This window comes from Labeo rohita, chromosome 13 (genome assembly GCF_022985175.1).
Source record: "Labeo rohita strain BAU-BD-2019 chromosome 13, IGBB_LRoh.1.0, whole genome shotgun sequence".
NCBI classification, from domain to species: Eukaryota; Metazoa; Chordata; class Actinopteri; order Cypriniformes; family Cyprinidae; genus Labeo; species Labeo rohita.
Window position 1 is genome coordinate 616,554 of NC_066881.1, and position 22,735 is coordinate 639,288.

The 22,735-nt window shown below is 39.7% G+C and overlaps 1 protein-coding gene across 1 annotated transcript; it reads left to right on the forward strand.

Moving 5' to 3' along the window:
- The first annotated feature begins 2,431 nt into the window (after window positions 1–2,431).
- On the forward strand, window positions 2,432–9,947 carry fbxo28 (F-box protein 28). The gene is made up of 5 exons (XM_051126779.1): window positions 2,432–2,709; window positions 3,410–3,519; window positions 5,365–5,503; window positions 8,412–8,607; window positions 8,702–9,947. Exons 1-5 carry the CDS (start codon window positions 2,521–2,523, stop codon window positions 9,169–9,171), a joined length of 1,104 nt encoding a protein of 367 aa, XP_050982736.1. The 5' UTR covers window positions 2,432–2,520; the 3' UTR covers window positions 9,172–9,947.
- The last annotated feature ends 12,788 nt before the right edge of the window (window positions 9,948–22,735 follow it).

Genomic DNA, 22,735 nt, shown 5'->3' on the forward strand with positions numbered 1-22,735 from the left:
TCAAACTCAGGGCACCATATCAGTCCATTATATGGAGAAAAATGCTGAAATGTTTTCCTCAAAAAACATAATTTCTTTATGACTGAAGAAAGAAAGACAAGGGGGTGAGTACATTATATGTGAATCTTTGTTTTGGAAGTGGACTTCTCCTTTAAGACTGTATGCGTGAGTAACAGATGACTGTCTTATTAATGTTGATGTGTCAGTGACCACAACATACAAACACATGAGGCTCACGATGCATTCAAGAGGAAATTATGAGACTTACATCAAATGTATTCACATTTCCTATAGTTTTATAACACGACATTGTTTGATTGATGGACCTCAGAGAGCACCCTTATCTTTCAGCAGGCCACTGAGTTGAGATGGACAAATCAAGTGTAGAAAATACCAATTCATCATGAACTTTCTAAGAGCTTGAACCCGACACCTCTGATCACTCACCGTATAAAAACCAATGTGTTGATAGACTTTAGTGTTTTTCTTCAAAGTAATTGTTGTCCTGTCTTACAGACGGTGGCCTACATGGATCACAGCACCCTGATCGAGAGCGTCTGCTGGGACTGATAAAGTACTTTATGGCCAAAGAGAAAGTCTTTGATCTCTAGCTCTGCTTGAGTTCTAGTCTAAGTGTGACCAGTACATTTACAATGGTAACACGATTCATTGCTTATCACATTGACTCTTTGTCTTCATTGTTATTTATGTTAACTTCATCATTCTGATTTTTCAAATGAGATTGACCCATCTTCATTGTGAGTCTCTCTCTCCCAGTCACGGAGGCAAAACCAGACGACGGTTTATTCTGTGTTATTAGTGCTGGCACCCTGCTGTTTGCAGAACAGACAGAGTTTGAGCCAAAATCTCTACAACATAGCCGCTGTATTCATTAAAGGTCTATATTGACATTCTATTCCACTATTTATTTTTGTTTATCTAAAATATAATAAAAACAAACACAATTGCTGTTTTATTGTATGGTAAATGGGCCTGACTTTTGATTTTATCCCTAAATAAAGACTGTTTTATAACTATTTAAGTGTTAAACATCTCTGTTCTCAGGGTTGTAACTCAAATCACGGACTCATCATCATCATCATCATTCACATTGGGAGCAAACAAGGATGTTTGTAAGGCAGAGAAAAGTATAAACAAATACAGTTTTAGAAAAACTGTATGAAAAAATACAATAACAAAAGAAAAGAGTGCAGCTTTATACAACATTATAATACTAGCTCACAGTGCAGTATTGCCTTTTTATCTTTCAGTTGTGACAAAATTACACTAAAGTTTAAAATCATTTTTTAAATGAGAACAGTCAAGTGGATTAGAAGCAGACCAATGTGAATGTGACACTTTACCATCTACAAATCTATTAATCAAATCCTCTCAACTACAAAGCAATGTTTAATTAAAGGGGACGTTCACTTCCAGAACACAAATTTACAGATAATGTTACTCACCCCTTTGTCATCGAAGATCTTCATGTCTTTCTTCAGTCGTAAAGAAATTATGTTTTTTGAGGAATAATGTCAGGATTTTTCTTCATGTAGAGGACTTTTACAGTGCCCGCGAGTTTGAACTTCCAAAATGCAGTTTAAATGCGGCTTCAAAAGGCTCTAAACGATCCAAACAGAGGAAGAAGGGTCTTATCTAGCGAAACGATCTGTTATTTTCTAAAAAGTTTAGAATTTAAATACCTTTTAACCTCAAATGCTCGTCTTGTCTACCTCTGAGTGAACTCTGTGTATGCCGGTTCAAGACAGTTAGGGTGTGTCGAAAAACTCCCATCTAATTTTCTTCTCCAACTTCAAAATTCTCCTACATCGCTGCAGAAGTACCAACCCAGTGTTTACAAAGTGAACGCGCAAGGAGGATCAAACACTCCTTACAAAAAAAGGTAAAACAGCGATATAGATTTTGAAGCTGGAGAAGAAAATGAGATGGGAGTTTTTTGACACACCCTAACCGTACTGAACCGGAGGTGCACATGCACATCGCAGAGCTAGACAACACGAGCATTTGAGGTTAAAAGTATATCCGTTTTTATTTTTTTGATCAATCGTTTTGCTACATGAGACCCTTATTCCTGGCTGGGATCGTTTAGAGCTCTTTGAGGCTGCATCTAAACTGCATTTCGGAAGCTCAAACTCGTGGAAACCACTGAAGAAGTGTTTTCCTCAAGAAACAATTTCTTTACGACTGAAGAAAGAAAGACATGAACATCTTGGATGACAAGGGGGTGAGTACATTATCTGTCAATTTTTGTTCTGGAACTGAACTTTTCCTTTGAATCTTGATTAAATACACTACATCAGTCCAGATTAGTTTTGTTTTGTATGCAATGGCAAAACAATGGGAAATGTTTTCTGTTTAACGTTTGCGAATAAAAATCAACACGTCATGCAGATTGCGTCGCCTCGGTCGGTCCGCGTCATCAGCCTGCAGTCCTCCTCACTTCCGCCCGCTGGGCTCAACGGTGTGTCGTCACGTCCTGTGGTCTTGAGCTTGGAGAAGATGGCGGCTGTTGTAGTGAGCGCTGATGCAGGAGTCGCGCCGCTGTATTCGGACTCGGTGTCGCCGCGGCTCCCCTCACCAGCGCCGGATCAGCCGCACCAGAACAACGCGCTGCTGGGACTCCCGATCGTGGCCATCGAGACCATCCTCAACTTCCTGTCGTACGACGAGATCAGTCTGCTGCGGCTGGTGAGAAAAACAATGAGCCAGACTGCAGTCCAGCGGGGCTGCGTCTCTACACACAGCCAGCTCACTGCACTCGCTGCACTTCTGGCCACGCGAACGACATGTAGTCGTTGTCGCTTTGATAGTTATGCTCCGCATTTCTGGCCGTGAGAGTGTCGAGTTCTCTCTGGAGAGCCGACTGTTTCAGCTGCAGCTTTGGCGGTCAAATTTAGTCATAACATCACTGGCGATAACAGCTTTTTAGGGCATAATCGTCGTGATACTGCTGGGTTTCGTAACGGCGACGTTTGAATGCGTCAAAAATAGTGTCCGCTCACTCGGTTTCGAGACTCGAAAAGTGCTGTCTTGGTATGCAGCACACTAGATTTTAGACACACCCCGTGTGCCCATTAAAATGTTTCAGTGCACGAGTCACTGCGGAGCTTTTACAGTAGTTAGTGCATGAAATACAAATGTACGAGTCTGAGATTCACGTCTAAATGTTACATTGTCAAAATTACGTTCACAATTACGTTTGCATTATAGTGAGGTTTATTTGTCCATATGTTTCACATTGCATCCAGCTGTTTAAGCATGCACTTTTGAACACAAACTCTCCCTCAGAATGTTTATGGCAGTTTTTCCTAATCTGGATCTCATACCGCAGACAGTGTTGCCCTTGCTGTAAAGCTAAAGGAAGACTTGATTTTTCTCTATATTGCAGGTGTGTAAACGCATGGATATGATTTGTCAGCGCATGCTCAATCAAGGCTTCCTAAAAGTGGAGCGCTATCACAGCCTGTGCCAGAAACAGGTCAAAGCCCAGCTGCCCAGGTGAGACGCGTCTCCTCAACACTCAGATTACTCCGTTATTTAACTTGTTAAAACCTCTGAAGAACTGCACAACTGGCGATTTGACACTCTCAGTAAAAAAAAGGTACAATGGTTGTCTCTGTGTCTCTTATTTACTCCTAAAGGGTGCATTTTTAGTAGTATAAAGGTATATTCTAGTATCTAAAGTGTACATATTGGTACCTTTTGCAAGTGTACTGCCCCAGTGACTGCTTTTATACCTCTAGTGTAGATGACACCGTTAACTCTTTAGATCTCGATAAAATGATTATTCTGCCGTAATGTTGTTTGTGACTGATCAGAAATGGACAAACAGACATTTCCCAAAATATCTTTGAAGTTTAAATCGACTTGAGGGCGAGTAAAAGATGACGGTGATGATTATGGGGTGAACTGTCGCTTTAAGACTTCATTCTTTGGGAAATGAGAGGCTTTTGCTGTGTGATTTACGTTTATATAAGTCTGTAATAAGTGCTCTGGTTTTCAGAACAGATGTGAGACTGAAGCCTGTTTTTCATGTCAATTATGTCCAGATCTGCAGGGAGTGTTTTTTTGCCCCACCAAACGGCAACACCATCCACAGCTGAACTCAAAATAGTATATAGTTGAATCTTTTGCATTTAAAATCTTTTCCCCACTGTATATATTTAATATATTTCTGTCATATCATGTGCCAAGTTTGTTTACACCACAGCCCAGCAAAAGCCACACCTGACACAGCTTGTGACAGCCATAGTTATATTAAAAATGATTCCCCCTTTTAGATTTATGAAACTATTTCTTTTTGTAATAATACCAATTGCTTATTTTTCATAGCGGTTATGATGCATAGCTGGATAAGCTTGTAATTAAGGCTGGTGTGTGGCATCGGTGTCGTCATCTCCTGCGCTCGTCAGTGTGGTTTATAATGCACTGGTGCTCTGACTGTTTAATTGAATGTTCTGTGTAGATCAGAAGATCAGTGATCTTATGCACTGAAAGCAGTTTTATTTACTTTTTGAAAAAGGTGACTGAAAAAAGTTTGTGCATGAAGCCCTGCCTGATGCACACCAAGAAAGCTTATTTATATGTCTTAAATATTGTTTAACAGCACCATTAAATGTAGACACAAGACTTGCTCCAAATGAGACACAACCAGATCAACCGCTTTTAATCCTTTAGTCGAAATTCTTTAGTCTGAATTATGCGTGGACTCTCCTCACACCCTGACAGTGTGACGTCTGTATAGAGTATGTGATGCGATCATATTACAGGATGCATGTCTGTAGGAGCTGATGGAAAGACAGACTTGCATCATTCTTCATGTAAGAGCAGCAGTATTTCACATGCATGCTTTTTATTGGCAACAAAGAGCGGCATCACATAAAGAGCCTGTGCTGATGCACATTGCTGATTGACTATGAGAAGTCAGACTTGGCCTGTGTGTTTTTTCCCCACTCTGCATCTTAACTGCGGCGGTCATCTCTTCTGTATTTAATTCATCTCGAATGATTGTAATGATTCAGTGACTCGCTCATTTTCAGTTTTCTTCTCTGGAACTGACTGACCAAATGTAAAAGTCAGTGGTTTCAGTGAGATATATGAAATGTTTTTAAATATTGTGCTCCTTTTCCTGAACGTTTTATTTTAATTCACTATAGTGATGCACGGTTATTTTGAGTATATGCATTCAGGGAGTTATGAGTTCATCTTCAGATCTGTCTCAGGGGTTTCATGTGTCTGTTGGAGAGGTGTCTTTATTTCAGAGTGACTTTAAGTGTCAGTTCTTCTAGTTAAAGTTGTTGTTCAATAATGGAAACTAATGCATTTGTTGGCAATGATTCTCAGGCGGGAGTCGGAGCGGAGGAACCACTCGTTAGCGCGTCACGCAGACATACTGGCGGCGGTGGAGACGCGCCTGTCACTGCTGAACATGACCTTCATGAAATACGTGGATTCAAACCTCTGCTGCTTCATTCCTGGAAAGGTACATGTGCATGTCTTATAAAAGATGGTCCACTCTCGTGTACTAGATACATTAGAGTTTAGTTTCATCATTTAAAGGAACTGAAAATGTTGCAGTAATATGATTGTGATATTCTGTCCATTTCATTTAATTACTCCATATTAGCTGCTATGTGTGCAATTGGTAAAAGGACAAAATGACACAATCTTTGACGTTTGAGTTATCATGCTCAGCTTATTTCTCTTCATCAGAATTGATGCTAAACTGTAAATACTGTAAGGCGTATGGTTCTCAGCGGTTGAGTTTGGTTGGGAAATGCATTGGACGACACTGATAGTTTGATCACATCATGTGTGTGTCACAGCGTGAGAATTTTAATGCTTTTCCAGCGGAAATGTTAATGCATGGTCATAGATGTGTGACCACTTATGTCTTTGACAGGCTAGTCGTTGCGTTGCATGTCAGTGTGTTGTTTTTTTTATTAATTGCACAAAAATCATTTGTGTGACATAAATGTGAGCATTTTTAAATGTAAATGTTGAGTGTTGTTTCATTAGCTGCAGGTCTGATACAGCTGCTCTGTCCCTCGTAATAAACCCCATTGCGTTATGAAACTGAATCAATTCAACCTTTAATATTTTTAATGCATGTTTAGTTATGTACTAAAATTTATGTTTTTTCACCGCAAACTCAAAAATGCTGTAAACAGCTTTACCAATTTTGAGAAAACCCTCAGCCAATTCAGTCATTTTTGAGCTGTAATAATCAGGAAAAAAGTCCTGTAAAATCCTACTATCAGCTGAAGTCAGTACTGAGCCAAGATAGAAGGCCATTAACATGCATCTTCTGTGATCAGCCTTTAATGAAGGGAGTATCGTTAGCATGAAATACCGATCAGGTTTGCTTAGTGCTTAAAGAACCAAGTATTCCAAGTCGCTCTTTCGGTGTTTAAATTCGATGTTTATTAAATCATCACAACACGGTCTCCATTCTCAGGACCTTTTTGAGGTTTTAAGATGTGTACGTTTTTTTGAGTGGTTCAGATCTTGGAATGGTAATGTAGAAGCAAAATATGTCAAACTCTTGTCAATACTAGTAACTAATGAACATCATGATTCCCATTGATGTGCCATGCAGTAGACGCTAAAGCAAACCTCCAGTGTTATGGTGTCATCTTGAGATGGTCAGAAGAACACAGATTTGGTCTTTAAACCTCTCCATAGGTGACATCAACCAGACAGTCTAGTTTTTTGTGAGGTGTTAGGTTGCACCCTTACAGGGTTAATTCACACTGCAGTGAACAATCTGAAGAATCATCTGCTCATGTCAGCTGTCATATCTTTAGTAATCTAAAAATAATCCAAGTAATACAGCAGACTGTAATTGTAGTAATCTTGTAGGGTGTGCCGTAGTTAAAATCTTTCTTGAGGAAATGCAGAAGCTCAGAGGGGATTATGCAAAAGCGCATAAGCGTTGCATGGTATCAAGGCCTGCAGCAGTGAATGCAAATCACAAGTATTTGTCATTTGTCACTGAAGACCAATGATGTGATGTGTTGCCATCAGGTTTAGGAGATTTACAACCAAAACCCTTAAGAAGCTACTAGTGTTTTTAGTGGGTTGTTTTGTTTTGATTTCCCTGTCTCGATGTTATGTGTGTGTTTGTCTTATTAAACCTCCATTTGCAATCACAAAATAATCTATTTGACAATCTTTTTTTTTGCTTCTTTTTTCTTTTTCTTTTTTTTTTTTGTCAAATTGTGTAGCCCTGCAAACAATTACAGCAAACCTAAATTTTTATTTATTTTTATTTACTCATGATTAAGTCTTTATAGTTGATTTTGTAATCCAAATTATAAATGCAAGTGTGTGAGAAATCTTGGCATTCATTCTGTTTAATGAGTTATAACTAGTTAAATTTTACAAATGAAAGTCCAGCTTTAATCGTGACATTGGAGGGTCATTCATGACACATTGTTCACTCTGTAGCTCATGTGGGTTTCTGCTAAATTTCCAATGGCTACTTTTCCAGAAATGCTCTTAATTAACCTGTTGTAGGAAACAAAATTAGTTGGTAAGTTCTGTATGAGCGGAAGCTCAGTCCACAAGTAGATGTTTGTCATGCCGTTGACACGTGTATAATACATAAAGAGTCATGCATTAGACCATTGTTTTTAAACAGTAGAGATTTTGGCATTGACACCTATATTAGCCAGGAGAGCACAGTGATTGATTGCATTGATTTAGACAATAATTATATTAAAATAGGGTATTGTATGATCTGACAGTGAGATGGATGTTATTAAAACAACATGTTTTGATATATTTACGGTAGGAAATTAACAAAATATCTTCATGGAACGTGATCTTTACTTAATATCCTGATTTTTGGCATAAAAGAAAAATAATTTTGACCCATACAATGTATTTTTGGTTACTGCTACAGATATACCTGTGCCACTTATGACTGGTTTAGTGATCCAGGGTCACGTATGCCCAAAAATAAATGCGAAACATGCTTTTTTGCATAGTTGTGTTTGACACATGAAGTGTAACAATGTATCTTACAAGGTAACACGATGTAACCTTGCTCACACTTGAAAATGTCCCCATATTAAGTCCTTGAATTTGAGGGTATTGGACCTGGAAAGTCCTTGAAAGGTCCTTGAATTTGAAGTTGACCAAGGTGTGGGAACCCTGATTTAAAAGATGAACATTTATTATTAAGCAAGAACACATGGACAAAATACAACACAGATTGAAATAATGAAATTATTAATAATAAAATGACCCAACAAGTTAAACCCAGCATTTTTTGAGTGCATGTGTATATATTCTGTTTTATCACTTTTTTTTTTTTTGCAAACAAAAGTCATACTGCCCAGATAAATCACTTTTTTAATGACAGTGTTGTTATCTGCTTCCTGTAGGTGATCGATGAGATATATCGTGTTTTGCGGTATGTCAACTCCACACGTGCACCGCAGAGAGCACACGAGGTGCTGCAGGAGCTGCGAGACATATCTTCCATGGCCATGGAGTACTTCGACGAGAAGATCGTCCCCATCCTGAAGAAGAGGCTTCCTGGCGCGGATCTCTCCGGGCGACTGATCGGATCTGCTCCGGGTACGACTGTCATTTAATCTGTGTGATTGTTTTTTATTTCTTTGGTTTTCCTCTGGATTGTTGTCCACTAAATCTCACGGCTCTTGTCTCGCAGTGGCCGGTCCCTCTACCTCTCTGACCACCATGTCCTTGTTGGCCAAAAACACTCCGTCTCGCTCCGAGATGACCAAGGTCCAGCAGCAGGTGAAGGTGAACGGGGCGTCCATGACGGCGCTGCGGCGGGAGATGCAGGAGGTGCGGGTCAAGCAGCTGGAGCAGCAGAAGCAGCTGCAGGACCAGGAGCAGAAGCTGCTGGAGCAGTCGCAGGTGATCGGGGAGCAGAACGCCCGGCTGGCCGAGCTGGAGCACAAGCTCAGGGAACTGATGGACAGCGCAGCGGTCGCCTCCAGCTCCTCCTCCACCCCGGCGGCGGCCGCCGCGTCCACCTCCTCCTCCTCCTCGGCCAGCGTCGCGAGCCCGGCCGTCTCCGCAGCCGCCGAGGGCGAGAACGGGCTGTGTCTCAAACGGCCCCGCAAGTGCTCGGACCTCCCACGTCACTCCAAACGCCTGCGTAGCAAGAAATAGAGGGACATTTCGCTGTATCATCATCATTTTTTTTTTTTTTTAAGTTTTCTTTTGCTTCCTTAAAGTTATATCATTTTTTCCACTTATGTCAAATGATGACGCGAGTATCACGCGGAGTTGATGGGAAACGGAAAACGAGAGGGGAATCTTTTTATTTTATCGGTTGTCGGCACGTCCCTCATATCGGACACGTATTACACTAATATGCTTGAGCCCCGTTGCTTGACTTCTGTTTCTAAAGGTTTGGCATCTGCCTTGAGCAACGTTTGCCTTTAATGTTTACCCGACCTTCACGCCGACGAGCTCTTCATTGACCCGAGGAAACGATCGACCGCAGGAACGTTTGCGAGGAAAACGGCAACGACGGTTCTGAAGACACTGCGGTGCGGCTTCTTTGGCGCTCCATAAGTAGGTTCAATTGTGTACGAAGTTTTCAAGACTTAGACCCCCTTCTTGAAATGGAGAACACGAGGTGTTCCACACCTGACTACTAAGTTATATTGTTATATAAATGGTAAATATCAGCTTTGTTCTATGTTCTAAGAGTGAAATATTTCATCTGAGATGTGCCTCGACAGTATGAGCAAGTCAATGGTCTCGCAGACGTCTGCAGCTGTAGCATACATGATTATATCGTCTGTCTAAAGATCGTCCATCACTGAGGATAGTGTCTTGTAGGTGTCAATGCCATGTTGTACCTGCCACTGTTTGTAGGTGTATAATTTACTGCAAATAGATCTGTGTCAGTGCAATAAAAATTGTGGAAAGCCCTGTTACTAGGAAAGCCAGTCATTGACCTTCAAGTCACTTTTTTAGTCATTTGACACTGCAATGCAATTGTCATTCCAGCTGCTCAGTTGTGTAGAAAGGTTTCTGTCCGTTCGTGAAGTGCAGTATTGCCTTTCGTTCTTACTTCATCCGTGCTGCATGAGCTACAATGCTGAATAGATTTTGAGCAAGTAACAAATGAGTTTTTATTACAAATGTGCTGCTTTAATCTGTAATATTAAAATGTCTTTTGGTCATTTGACACTGAAAAAAAATACACATCATGCACATCAGCTTTAATGACACTATACCACATTTATAGAGTATAGCATTTGGCAAGGTTGTGCATGGGACTGCAAGGTTTTGCAAAGAGAACCATTTTGATGGTGCAAAAGAGTATGTTGTGTCTCAAGGAGACGCTAAAACGGTAATGGTAAAAGCCTGTCATGGCTTTTGGGATTACCAATCCCAAAAATTTGTCCCCTAAATTTGTCAAAACTGTACCCAAAAAAAAAAGAAAAGTAATTCAAAGAACAACAACCAAAAAGGTTGTTAAAATGTTTGGGGTCAGGTTGGTTAGAGGACAGCCTACCGAGCGCCTGTAATCCGATCAACCAAAGAAACCGGAGTTTTGAATTGACAGTACATTTAGGGACCTACATGTGCAGTGATGGGCGTTTTCTAAAACATAACTCCTAATTGTCTGAGCTTGCTTTTTAGTAGGCTGCCAACAAAAGACTTATCTTATAATTCCTAGAGAAGCTTTTTTTATGTGAGTCCGAAGGTGAATGTGTTGTGAGATATAAAGGCTCTAAGGCTCTATATGCTGGATATTAACTTGTAGTTTTAAGACATTTTCGTAATTACAAGATTTGAAGGCACATTGTAAAAGAGAAAATAATGTCAATGTCAGGTCGGTTCATTTAAGTCCCAGATCATATAAAGACAATATGTGACCCTGGACCAAAATTTAAACATCATCTGAAATCTGAATAAATAAGCTTTACATTGATGTATGGTTTGTTAGGATAGGACAATATTTGGCCGAGATGCAACTATTTGGAAATCTGAAATCTGAGGGTGAAAAAAAAAAAATCGAAATATTGAGAAAATCACCTTTAAAGTTGTCCAAATGATGTTCTTAGCAATGCATATTACTAATCAAAAATTAAGTTTTGATATATTTATGGTAGGAAATCTCCAAAATACCTTCATGGAACATGATATTAATATCCTAATGATTTTTGGCATAAAAGAAAAATCAATGTTTTTGATGCATACAATGTACAAATATACCAGTGCTACTTATGACTGGTTTTGTGCTCCAGGATCACACATAGGGACTGTCATTTTCTCAGTACAGTGCCCACACCCCTCAGTAAAAATTATTACTGTCTTAGCAGATTTTTTTCTTTTACTTGCCAAAACAAATGCAATCAAATAGGCCCAGGCTTTTAGTTTTTTTTTTTTTTTTTTTTTTTTTTTTTTTTTTTCAAATTAAGCATGGTCATTCATTATTTGTTTCTTACCTTTTTACCCTTAACCACCATTCTTACCTTTTTAACCACCTAAACATCCAAGGATAGGCAGCTCCAGAGAGCCACTGTCCTGCAATGTTTAGCTCCATCCCCAATCATCACTGGAGTTGCCCATCCTTGCCCTGTGCCATATAGTGAGTGGGTATGGGTTGTGATAGGCCACTATAGGTTGGCATCTATGAGAGCATCCTTAAAATGCATACTTTGACATATTCTTTGGTTTGCATCCTTTGCTGTGGTGGATCTGTGGCTCTCTGTAAACACAGCAGGATCTTCTAAGTGGTATGAGAGAAGATGTGAAGATGATGTTCTCTGAAATGTTCCAGCAGGCCCAGGTTGCTGACTCCACTGTCATTAAGATCCACCACCACCGAGGAGCACCACCCACTGTGACGATGGAGAACAACCTCATCACTTGAGCAATCAGGAAGAGTTCATTTGGTGCCACTTACACTCCTCAAGTCTCTCTTCTGAAAGCTTCATGCAACAAATGCTTGAAAGGAGAACACCCCCAAATATGTTTTTAGTTTGTGTGACTAAAGCCTGGTTTTGTGTCACTGTCATGTGCACCAGAGACAGAATATTTTTAAGCAGATCACATGGTTAAGTCGAACAGGTTTCCCTTGATATTGCGGCACAGACACAAATTTGATCCGACCAGTTTGAATTCTGCACAGAATATTCTGCCTTAATGTGATAGAGGAGATCAAACAGTTGGTCAGCCTTGGGATTACTAACAGCCCTGAAAAGAAGAGATGACATTGGTGCCATGCACCAACATTCGTTTTCCTACACATCATCATTATTACTAAAAATGAGAGTTTTACTGTAGTAACATGAACTGGTAATATTACAGAAATTTACTGGCTATTTAAAAACGGGGGACAAGCTCATGTGCTTCCCTAATTTCAATTTAGAAACAGGTCAACACATCAAAGGAAACCAATCATCAAGCCACTTCATTTGGACTTTCGTGAGTTCGCCTGCCCATCCAGTCCTGATGGGCAATGGTAAACAAACTTGGCTTGCTGTCCTTAATGGAGGCTCAAACCCAAGGTTCGGCTTGAGCGCTGAGTTCAACCCCCCATTGCAATATTACCTAGAGGGAGAATAACAGAAATAGAGGAGGTGGAGGGATGCCAGAAGAACTGAAGCTGGGACGGTGCAATGAGAGCTGCTTATATAGCATCGTAATGGTGATTGACAGGACTGGATGATTAGGCTCCTCCCGAACATACGTTTGGAACTTCATTTAATATTCCTGCCAACATCCCTAGTATCTCCTCAGATGTCCCAGCCACTGCACCGCCTGTGCAGTTAACTGAGTGATGTTATGAACCAGATTATGTTTCAGAGCTGGAGCTAGATCTACATCAGGCTTCAGAAGAGACTAATGATTTTTATTTTCTTACTTATTCTTTCACCTGTTTCCAGTTGAGTTTGAGTTATCCTTTGTATATACAGTATAGCCTATGTTTTCCCAAGTTCTAATTTTGACACAGTCTGTGTTTATAACAGTGTTTTTTCTGTGTGAATTACCATTTCTGCCTGTGTTTTTATTTTAATCTTGTTTTGTTTAAAAAAAAATCTGTTACTCATACTGCTTATGAGCAGTCATTACAGAAGGACCAACAATTGGATTTAGCGATTGTTCAGCCAATCCTCCTCAAGCAGAACTATTATTCTCTTATGGACCACATCAGTGAGTCTTTACATCGAGCTACTTTGGTGTACTTTGATAGCGATGCCCTCATTTAATTTTTTACAGGATTAAAGGGCACCTATTATGCAAAATATCCCTGCTGAAAAAAATTGCTAAAACCAGCCTAAGCTGGTTGGCTGGTCTTAGCTGGTCATAGCTGGTCAGCAGGCTGGTTTCAGGGTTTTGGCCACATTGGGAGACAACTAAAACCAGCTATTCCCAGCTTAAACCAGCTAAGACCAGCCAACCAGCTTAGGCTGGTTTTAGCTGTTTTTTTTTTTCAACAGGGATACTTTTACATGTTGTTTGAACATAAATGTGTGTTGGCAGTGTGTGTACACAACCACCCTATAATGATAAAAATCCACCTGCTCCTTTTTTTTTTTTTTAATTCCTATAAACCATAAGCAGTGTCTCTGAGTTTACCAATCACAGAATCTTTAAAATTTTGATGTCATGTTTTACAAGCCCCACCCACAACTGTTGAGTGACACAGCCGTATTAACAGAGCTCCACCCTGAATGAGCTTCACACAATCTGCCATGTTTATCTTCACGCTGGAGCAGCTAAATGCAGCATTCAAGTAATAAATGTCTTCTTATTACAGCTATAGACCAAAGATTGGCAACATCAGTCCTGCAGCAGGGGCAGCAGCTCATTTGCATTTAAAGAGACATGCATAAAACAGTGTGTTTCTACTTAAATGTGCCTCACAAGTCTTGAAAAGTAAAGATCGCCTCCTGGTTTGTAGTCTTAGTATGGGTCATAAACCCCACCCTCTTCATGTAATCTAATGGGACATGAGACAAACAAAATAATTAAATTTTACTTCAAATATATTTTTGATGGTTTTTATCACACTGATGTAAGTTCAAGTGTTTGTTTTTAAAATAAGTTTGGTGTTAGTTAAGTGGTGCTTTAAAAACTAAGATTGACAGCAGCTTCTCTGAGCAAAGGTGCCATCTGACTTTTTTGGGATCTTCATGAGAGGATTGGAGTTGTATTTACCTTATTTTAACAGAAGCCTCTTGTACGGCAATTAGCAGACAAAAACTGGAGCATTCAGGCTAATTAAAAAAGGGTTGGGGGCGTGAGCCTATGAGCCCTATGCGGGAGTGTTGGTGGGATGCGGCTCCACTTCTCTCACTACTGCACAGACTCTGGTCCCAAATCAGCATGCCCTACTGGGACACTGGCGGCTTCACTTTTCTTCAAAGGAAGAGAGTGAAGGTGCATTGTCCATCTTTTTTTACAGTCTATGCTCCAAATAGGCATTCAAAATGATATAATAAATGATCTGTGGGGTAGTTTGAGCTGGAACTTCACATGCACATTCTGGGGACACCTGAGACTCATATTACATCTTGTAAAAAGGGGAATAATAGGTGCTCTTTAAATGAACTGTTGAAGTTGTTGATGCCCAAAGGATGGTCCTCGAGGGATGCTTTGTCAATACCTTGATCAGCCTGTTCTATTAAGTGGTTCATTGGGTGAAGTGGAGGAGACGTCCTGTCTTGACAGCATTGCCCCAGCCCCGGAGCTCTTATTGCACTCATATTACCCTGTCTGTCCCTGAGCCAGCATCCATTGCATCCATTTCCAGTCCCAAAGCTAATGGTCGCTGCCCTGTCTGTCTAGGAGCTAGTTTCTGCCCTTGTGCCCAGCCCCAGGACCCTGACTGAGGTAGATACAGCTGTCCTTATCCTGGATATTGACTCCCTGGTTCCGTCCAGAACCCTAGCCCATCCCCTTCTGCTTGTTCCATACAGTATTTTTGGCTTCATCTGGGGTCTTTGTTCCTCTTCCTCCTGTTCATTTCATGTTCTCCTGGGTCCTCATCACCCTCCGGCTCTGCCAGGTTACCAAGGACCTTGAGAAACAGCTGATTCCAATGTCAGTCCATTAAATAGGCAGGTGTTGAAGATAAACCATGGTCTATCAGTGAAAGAGGCTGGTGAAAGAGTCTCAAATGGTCAGCCATTATCCGTATTTTTCAACCATTCAACAGGTAAGTAATGCATTTAATGAGGGCCATAATTGCAGTTGTTCTGTATCACAATAACTGGCCACCAGCAGCTACAAATACAAATATGTTGTTTTTTTGTTCCTCTAAAAGACACAATGACTTCCTCGCTCTGGGGGAAGAAGGAAGCTGCATAATTACGACCAAGAGCATGCCATTGTAGGATGGGTCATTGCTGAAATTGCAAAAAAAAAAAAAGAAATTAACAAGTGAAACAGTGGTACAGCGGTTCACTTTGAAAGAAACCACACACACACACACACACATATATATATATGTAACTTTAAGCACTGAACTATATCAAACTATATAAAACACCTGGTGTTGGATTTAATTTCCAATTTAGATTGTTTTTGAAAGATCCCATGAGTCCTGATAAATGCAATTTCAACTATTTCTGAAGTGCTTCTTTTTTTATAAAGATCACTGCTTTCTCACATAACACAGTGAAGCAGCTCCTGCATAGAGTGAATAATTGATTCTTGAGTCACTGATATCAACCAATTCAGCACCACTGCCATGGACAGCACCTGGTAACATTACACAGATGGTACACCTCAGGGGTGCTCAACCCTGTTTCCTGTTCCTGCAGAGTTCAGCTCCAACCTTGATCAAACACACCTGAACCAACTAATTAGGATCTGAAGGAGCACTTGATAATTACATACAGGTGTGTTTGATCAGGGTTGGAACTAAACTCTGCAGGAAGGTAACAGGGTTGGGCACCCCTGGTATACCTTAAGCGACTTCCTAAACTTAGTTCGGGGAACACACCTAGGAAAGGTATACCTTCAGAGCAGGCATGGGCAAACTTGGTTCTGGAGGGCAGGTGTCCCTGCAGAGTTTACCTCTAACCCTGATTAAACACACCTGAACAAGCTAATCAATGTGTTCAGGATTACTAGAAGGCTACAGACAGGTGTTTTATCAGGGTTGGAGCTAAACTCTGCAGGAACACTGGCCCTCCAGGACCGAGTTTGCCCATGCCTGCTTTAGAGTCTTTGTAGTGTGCTAAGAGGCAGTGTTATCAGGAAATGCACCCCAGGTTGGGCCCCAAGAACACAGAGCGCTTTCGTTTGTTTTTTTAGATGACCTCCACCCACAGTTGGTGCCAGAAGCAGAAAGGGAACAAGTGGGAGGAAACATGAGGAGATTTGTGGTTTGTGATTGTCCAACAACATAGCATTCTGCCATTCACAGGCAATCACAAACTGGTTTGCAGCCCATCTGAGAATGATTTCCCTTTTTGTCTGTCATTTAATTTTATTTGTATAAACTTTTAACTTAAACTTTAAACTTTTAACTTTTTTTAATTGCTGACAGCAATTTTATATTACTACTGTAGCAATTCTTTTATTTACTTTTTTAAAATATAAATTCCATAAAGTACTGATGACTCCTTCATGGATTTCATATTGTATGTTCTGATCAGGTAGAACTGAAACATGACAAGTAACACAGTTTCGTTACGCCACCAACTGTTAGTATTTTGACAGTCATTGTGCTGTTATAGACTATGATGATCTTATTAGATAGAAAATGTGCTAGTGTTTTGACAGAATGATTAGCTATTGCATCAGGGATACAGTGTTATTATGGTGTTAATATGTATTGAAAAACAGTTTTTGCATTTTGAAATATAGAGTATTTATTGCACAAAATGTGGTTTGGGGCAGAAGATGTATTATTTTGCTAACTGTGTGATTTATGTGTTGCTGTGTTAAGAGTTTAGAAAAAGTTCTTCAGGTATTAGTAAATGCTTGATGCCAATTGTTAAAAAAAAACTGTATGGCTGCTGTTTGTACCAATAGATGGTTATAGCAATATAGATGTTTAAGATGATCATTTGTGTTTGGTACTGTTTCATCACATACAATTGTAGTACAAGCTTATGAGAAGCATTATGTGATTGCTTGGCTAAAGAGATGCGTCTTTAATCTAGATTAAACAGAGAGAGAGAGTGTCTGAGTCCTGAACATTATCAGGAAAGCCTGACCTCCTGTAGTAGACTTTGATATCCTTGGTACTATCAAAAGTCCAGTTTTACAACCCTTAAAAAGCATGACAGACTGCATCGTGACAAAGATTGGTTAAGTATAAAGGAACTAGAACATTTAGGGCTTTATAGGTAAGAGGTATTTTATAACTGATACAGAATTTGTAGCCAGAGATGATAAAATTGAGGTAATATGTTCATATTTTTTACCTGGTGAGAACTCTAGTACCTGTATTTTAGACTAACTGTAGCTTGTTTGTTGAAGCAAGTAGTGCATTACAATATTTCAGCATTTCTTGAGGTCATAAATGCATGAAACGACTAACGTTCCGTAACTTGGTAATGTTTGTAAGGTGGAAGAATGCTGCTTTTGTTCCGTGGGAATTTTTTTTAAAAGACATGTTCCTGTCTAATATAAAACCCAGTATTGTACAGGAAGAAGTAAACATAAATCGTTTTAAATGAATTTTAACAGTCTGTAAAAAGGTCTGATTAATAATGTCTATATTTTATTATAATTTAATAGTAGAAAATTGCTGGTCATCAAGTCTTTAATGCCATTAACTCACTCTGTTAACTAAAAAAAGAAATGTTCCCTTTTCAGAGTACCATTTTAAAGATTATTTCGTAAAATCCAAAAACCTTTTAAACATTGTTTTTCATGCTTGTTCAATGAACCATTAACGATTATTGCACATTCACAGTCCGTAAGATACTTACAGTTTACAGGCGGAAGAAAATGTCACAGTTCCAGTAGTCAAGTTACCTTTTTTTATATAGTGCTTTATACACTGGCCAAAATTTTAAACGCAACACTTTTGTTTTTGCCCCCATTTTCATGAGCTGAACTCAAAGATCTAAGACTTTTTCTGTGTACACAAAAGGCCTATTTCTCTCAAATATTGTTCACAAATCTGTCTAAATCTGTGTTAGTGAGCACTTCTCCTTTGCCGAGATAATCCATCCTCCTCACAGGTGTGGCATATCAAGATGCTCATTAGACAGCATGATTATTGCACAGGTGTGCCTTAGGCTGGACACAGTAAAAGGCCACTCAAAAATGTGCAGTTTTACTGTATTGGGGGGGTTCAAAAACCAGCCAGTATCTGGTGTGACCACTATTTGCCTCACGCAGTGCAACACATCTCCTTGGCATAGAGTTGATCAGGTTGTTGATTGTGGCCTGTGGAGTGTTGGTCCACTCCTCTTCAATGGCTGTGCGAAGTTGCTGTATATTGGCAGGAACTAGAATACGCATTATCATATACGCCGATCCAGAGCGTCCCAAACATGCTCAATGGGTGACATGTCCGGTGAGTATGCTGGCCATGCAAGAACTGGGATGTTTTCAACTTCCAGGAATTGCGTACAGATCCTTGGAACATGGGGCCGTGCATTATCATGCTGCAACATGAGGTGATGGTCATGGATGAATGGCACAACAATGGGCCTCAGGATCTCGTCAATAAAATGCACCTGTGTTCATTGTTCATAACATACGCTTGCCCATACCATAACCCCACTGCCACCATGGGTCACTCGATCCACAACGTTGACATCAGCAAACCGCTCACCCACATGACGCCATACACGCTGTCTGCCATCTGCCCTGCGGTTGTGAGGCCGGTTGGATGTACTGCCAAATTCTCTGTAACACCTTTGAAGACGGCTTATGGTAGAGAAATGAACATTCAATTCACGGACAACAGCTCTGGTGGACATTTCTGCAGTCAGCATGCCAACTGCACACTCCCTCAAAACTTGCGACATTGCGGCATTGTGCTGTGTGATAAAACTGCACATTTTAGAGTGCTCTTTTATTGTGTCCAGCCTAAGGCACATCTGTGCAATAATCATGCTGTCTAATCAGCATCTTGATATTTCACACCTGTGAGGAGGATGGATTATCTTAGCAAAGGAGAAGTGCTCACTAGACAGATTTAGACAGATTTGTGAACACTTATTTGAGAGAAATAGGCCTTTTGTGTACATAGAAAAGTCTTAGATCTTTGAGTTCAGATCATGAAAAATGGGGGGAAAAACAAAAGTGTTGCGTTTATAATTTTGGTCAGTGTACAATACATATTGTGTCAAAGCAGCATTACAGTGATAAATAGGAAAATAGTGCAAGAGGACAGCAGTAAACACTCAATTTTCAGTTAAAATCAGTTCATCATTGATTCAGTGATGTCATCATCCAAATAGTATCTGTGCAGTCAAGTCGAGGATATTGCCAGAAAGTGTCTTCAATTAAGCAAGCCAAAGGTGACAATGGCAAGGACCCAAAACTCCATCGGTGGCAGAAATGGAGAAAAAACCTTTGGAGAAACCAGGCTCAGTCGGGGGAACAGTTCTCCTCGGGCCAGACGAATCCAGCGTGGCGTGGTTTAGTTCGTGGCTGCAGCACAAGTCAGATTGTGCAGAGGACTTGTCTGGTTCTCGTGGTTATGTGCCAGTGCCTGTTTAGGTGACAAAGTCTCTGGGCTCATCTAATTGACATGGTCCCCACTGACATTCAGGTCATCTTTAGATGCTGATCCGCCATCTGTACTGGATTACAATCTGTAAAGCATTACAATAATCTATCCTTGAGGTCATAAATGCTTGAATTAACGTTTCTGAATTTGACATTGAAAGCATAAGACATAATTTAGATACATTTTTAAGATGGAAATATGTGGTTTTACAAATACTAGAAACATGGCTTTAGAAGGAAAGATTGTTATTAAACAGCACACCTAAATTCCAAACTGACAACACTAAATTGACAGGGCAGCCATAAAGTGTTAGACAGTGTTCTAGGTTACTACATGCTAGGTGACTACATAAACACCTTTGTTTAATTTAGCAGTAGGAAACTCCTAGTCATTCAGTTTTTATATCAGCTATGCATTCCTATAGTTTTTTGAACTGGTATGTTTAGTCAGGCTGCAAAGAAATATAGAGCTGAGTATCATCAGCATAACAGTGAAAGCTAACACCATGTTTCCTGATGATATCTTCCAAAAGTAAAGTAAAGTGTGAAAAGTAACGGTAAACCTTGCGGTACTCCATACTGCACTTGTGATCGATATGATATCTCTTCATTCACTGCCACAAATTGATGACAGTCAAATAATTATGATTTGAACTATAAATGGATTTGAATCAAAGTGGATTTATGTATTGTAGAGTTAATGGGCCTCATTTATCAGTCGAACGTAGAAACGAGCGCAGATCCGTGCACACAAATCAAATCAAAAAATAAAATAAAAAATATTTAGACATAAATAAAAAACTGTTATCCATGATGTAAACAAGACCTTGTACTTCACTTGGGTTCCAGTATCCACATAAATCATCCTCCACATGCGCGCTGATTTTACAGGGGACCTTTTAAATTGAGCAATGGGTTTGGATGACTGCATTTTAGTTTGAGTAATTGCTGAAATGTCAAGTTAGCAACACTGAAATGTTGTGTGTGTGTGCGTGAGGCGCCTGCGTGATCAGCTACATTTAATAAAGTAAAGATATAACAAATAAAATGCATTAAGAGTGTCACAAAAACCAAAGTGGCCTATACTTGTCGCAGAGTTTTTTTTCTTCTTTTGTTAATGTGTTAATTATTTAGAAATAGATTTTGTGTAGGCTAGCCCTATTTATTTTATTCCTTTTATAATTCCTGTCTTTCTTTGTTCACCGAAGTGCAGGAGGTAGGTGATGCGACGGTGTGTGAATCCTCATGTTCTTTTGCGCATATAAATCTGACACCCTAAAAGAAAAAAAAAGCTTCATTTGTCGGCCAGGAAAATAATCTAAACGAACAAAATGCTATCATTATATAATTCTCCAAAATTCTCTATACTGCACGCCAATTCAGACTAACTCAAAAACTTGCGCACACGAGCTCAGACTTGATGTGAGATTTGATCGTAGCCACCACTCACATCCATATTGATAAATTCCAAATTTTGCGTAGAAACGACTGTACGCCAAGTTTTCTGTCGTACGTTTGTTTCATAAATGAGGCCCATTGTGAGCACTGTAATGCTTAAAGCAAATGTCTTAACAAATGTCAGTAGACCAGACATAAGGTCAATATTGTGCTATCTGATGTGATATTGTAGCTGATGGCTGCATGGTTTTAATTTTATCTCGAATAGTATCGATCTTGGAAGTAAAGGAGTTCATAAAGTTATTACTGCTGTACTGGTGGGAAATGTCTGCGCCTGTTCACACTTTATTTTTCATTAATTTAGCCACTGTATTAAATAAATACCTGGGGTTATGTTTTGTGCTAAAAGAGACAAAGCGTAAGCAGATCTAGTCATTTTTAAGGATTTTCTGTAGGGGGAAGTACTTTCTCTCCATGCAATACGAAATACCTCTAGTTTTGTTTTGTTCGATTTAGGGCACAAATGTGCTTGTTATACCACAGTGTCGAACTGTTTTCCTAAAGCCTCCTTAAAGGTGCAGTGTGTAATATTTAGGAGGATTTATTGACAGAAATGCAATATAATATACACAACTATGTTTTCAGAGGTGTATAAAGACCTTACATAATAAACTGTTTTTATTACGTTAGAATGAGCAATTTCTATCTACATACACTGCAGGTCCCCTTACATGGAAATCACTATTTTGTGCCGACATGTTTCTACAGTAAACCTAAATGGACAAACTACTCTACAGAGTGTGTTTCATCACTATGATGTTCTTGTGAATAAAACACTGACACAATGATGAACAAGTAACAATTTCTGCAAAAACGTATCGGTTTACTGAATAATTAAGTAAATATAATTCCTTAATTTACCAATGGCTACTCTCTGCTGTCTCAAACGACAACATCTTTGTCCTGGGCTGGCCACTGTAGCTTCTCTATGTGCAGTTCACAACCTCACTGCTAGATGCTGCTAAAATTTGCACACTGCACCTTTAAGTGTAAGGAGCATTCGTGTCTAAAGAGTCCAAAGTTTCTGTTACGTTATCAAAGATCAGATCTGCAGCCAGCACCAACTCAGATAGAAAATCAGCAAATTCTTTAATAAAGTCTGTATGGTACCCTGGTGGCCTTTATACGGTAGGCAGTTCAAAAGTCAATAGGGATTTATCATTAACACTTATTACTCTAGATAATGTTATATAAAGCACCATTACTTCAAATAAATTATACTTGGAACCAGACTTCTAAGAGATACTAAAAATATTGCTATAAATTGTAGCAACACCTCCCCCTTTATCTTTTAAACGTGGCTCATGACTTTAAAATAATGTAATCATCTGGTTTTAGCCAGGTTTCTGTCAAACAGAGCACATCTAGATTATGATCAGTGATCATATCATTTACTAAGACATTAAAGAGACCTTTCTACTGAGTGTGCCCAGGGTTCATGATCACCTGCATGAACGTGCTGCAGGAGGCATGATGACAGTAGATGTGGCCAGAGCAATAAACTGCAATGTCTGTAATGTAAGAAGCCTAAGACAGGAAGGACAGCTGAACATGCCAGAATACTATATCAGAGCAACTGTGACTATATCTACACCCAAATGTG

Bases quoted from the DNA above. Each gene is read 5' to 3' on its own strand.
- fbxo28 (XM_051126779.1), top strand. From the start codon at position 2,521: ATGGCGGCTGTTGTAGTGAGCGCTGATGCAGGAGTCGCGCCGCTGTAT. The intron at 3,520-5,364 runs GTGAGACGCGTC...AATGATTCTCAG, and splicing joins GTCAAAGCCCAGCTGCCCAG to GCGGGAGTCGGAGCGGAGGA. The intron at 5,504-8,411 runs GTACATGTGCAT...TGCTTCCTGTAG, and splicing joins GCTGCTTCATTCCTGGAAAG to GTGATCGATGAGATATATCG.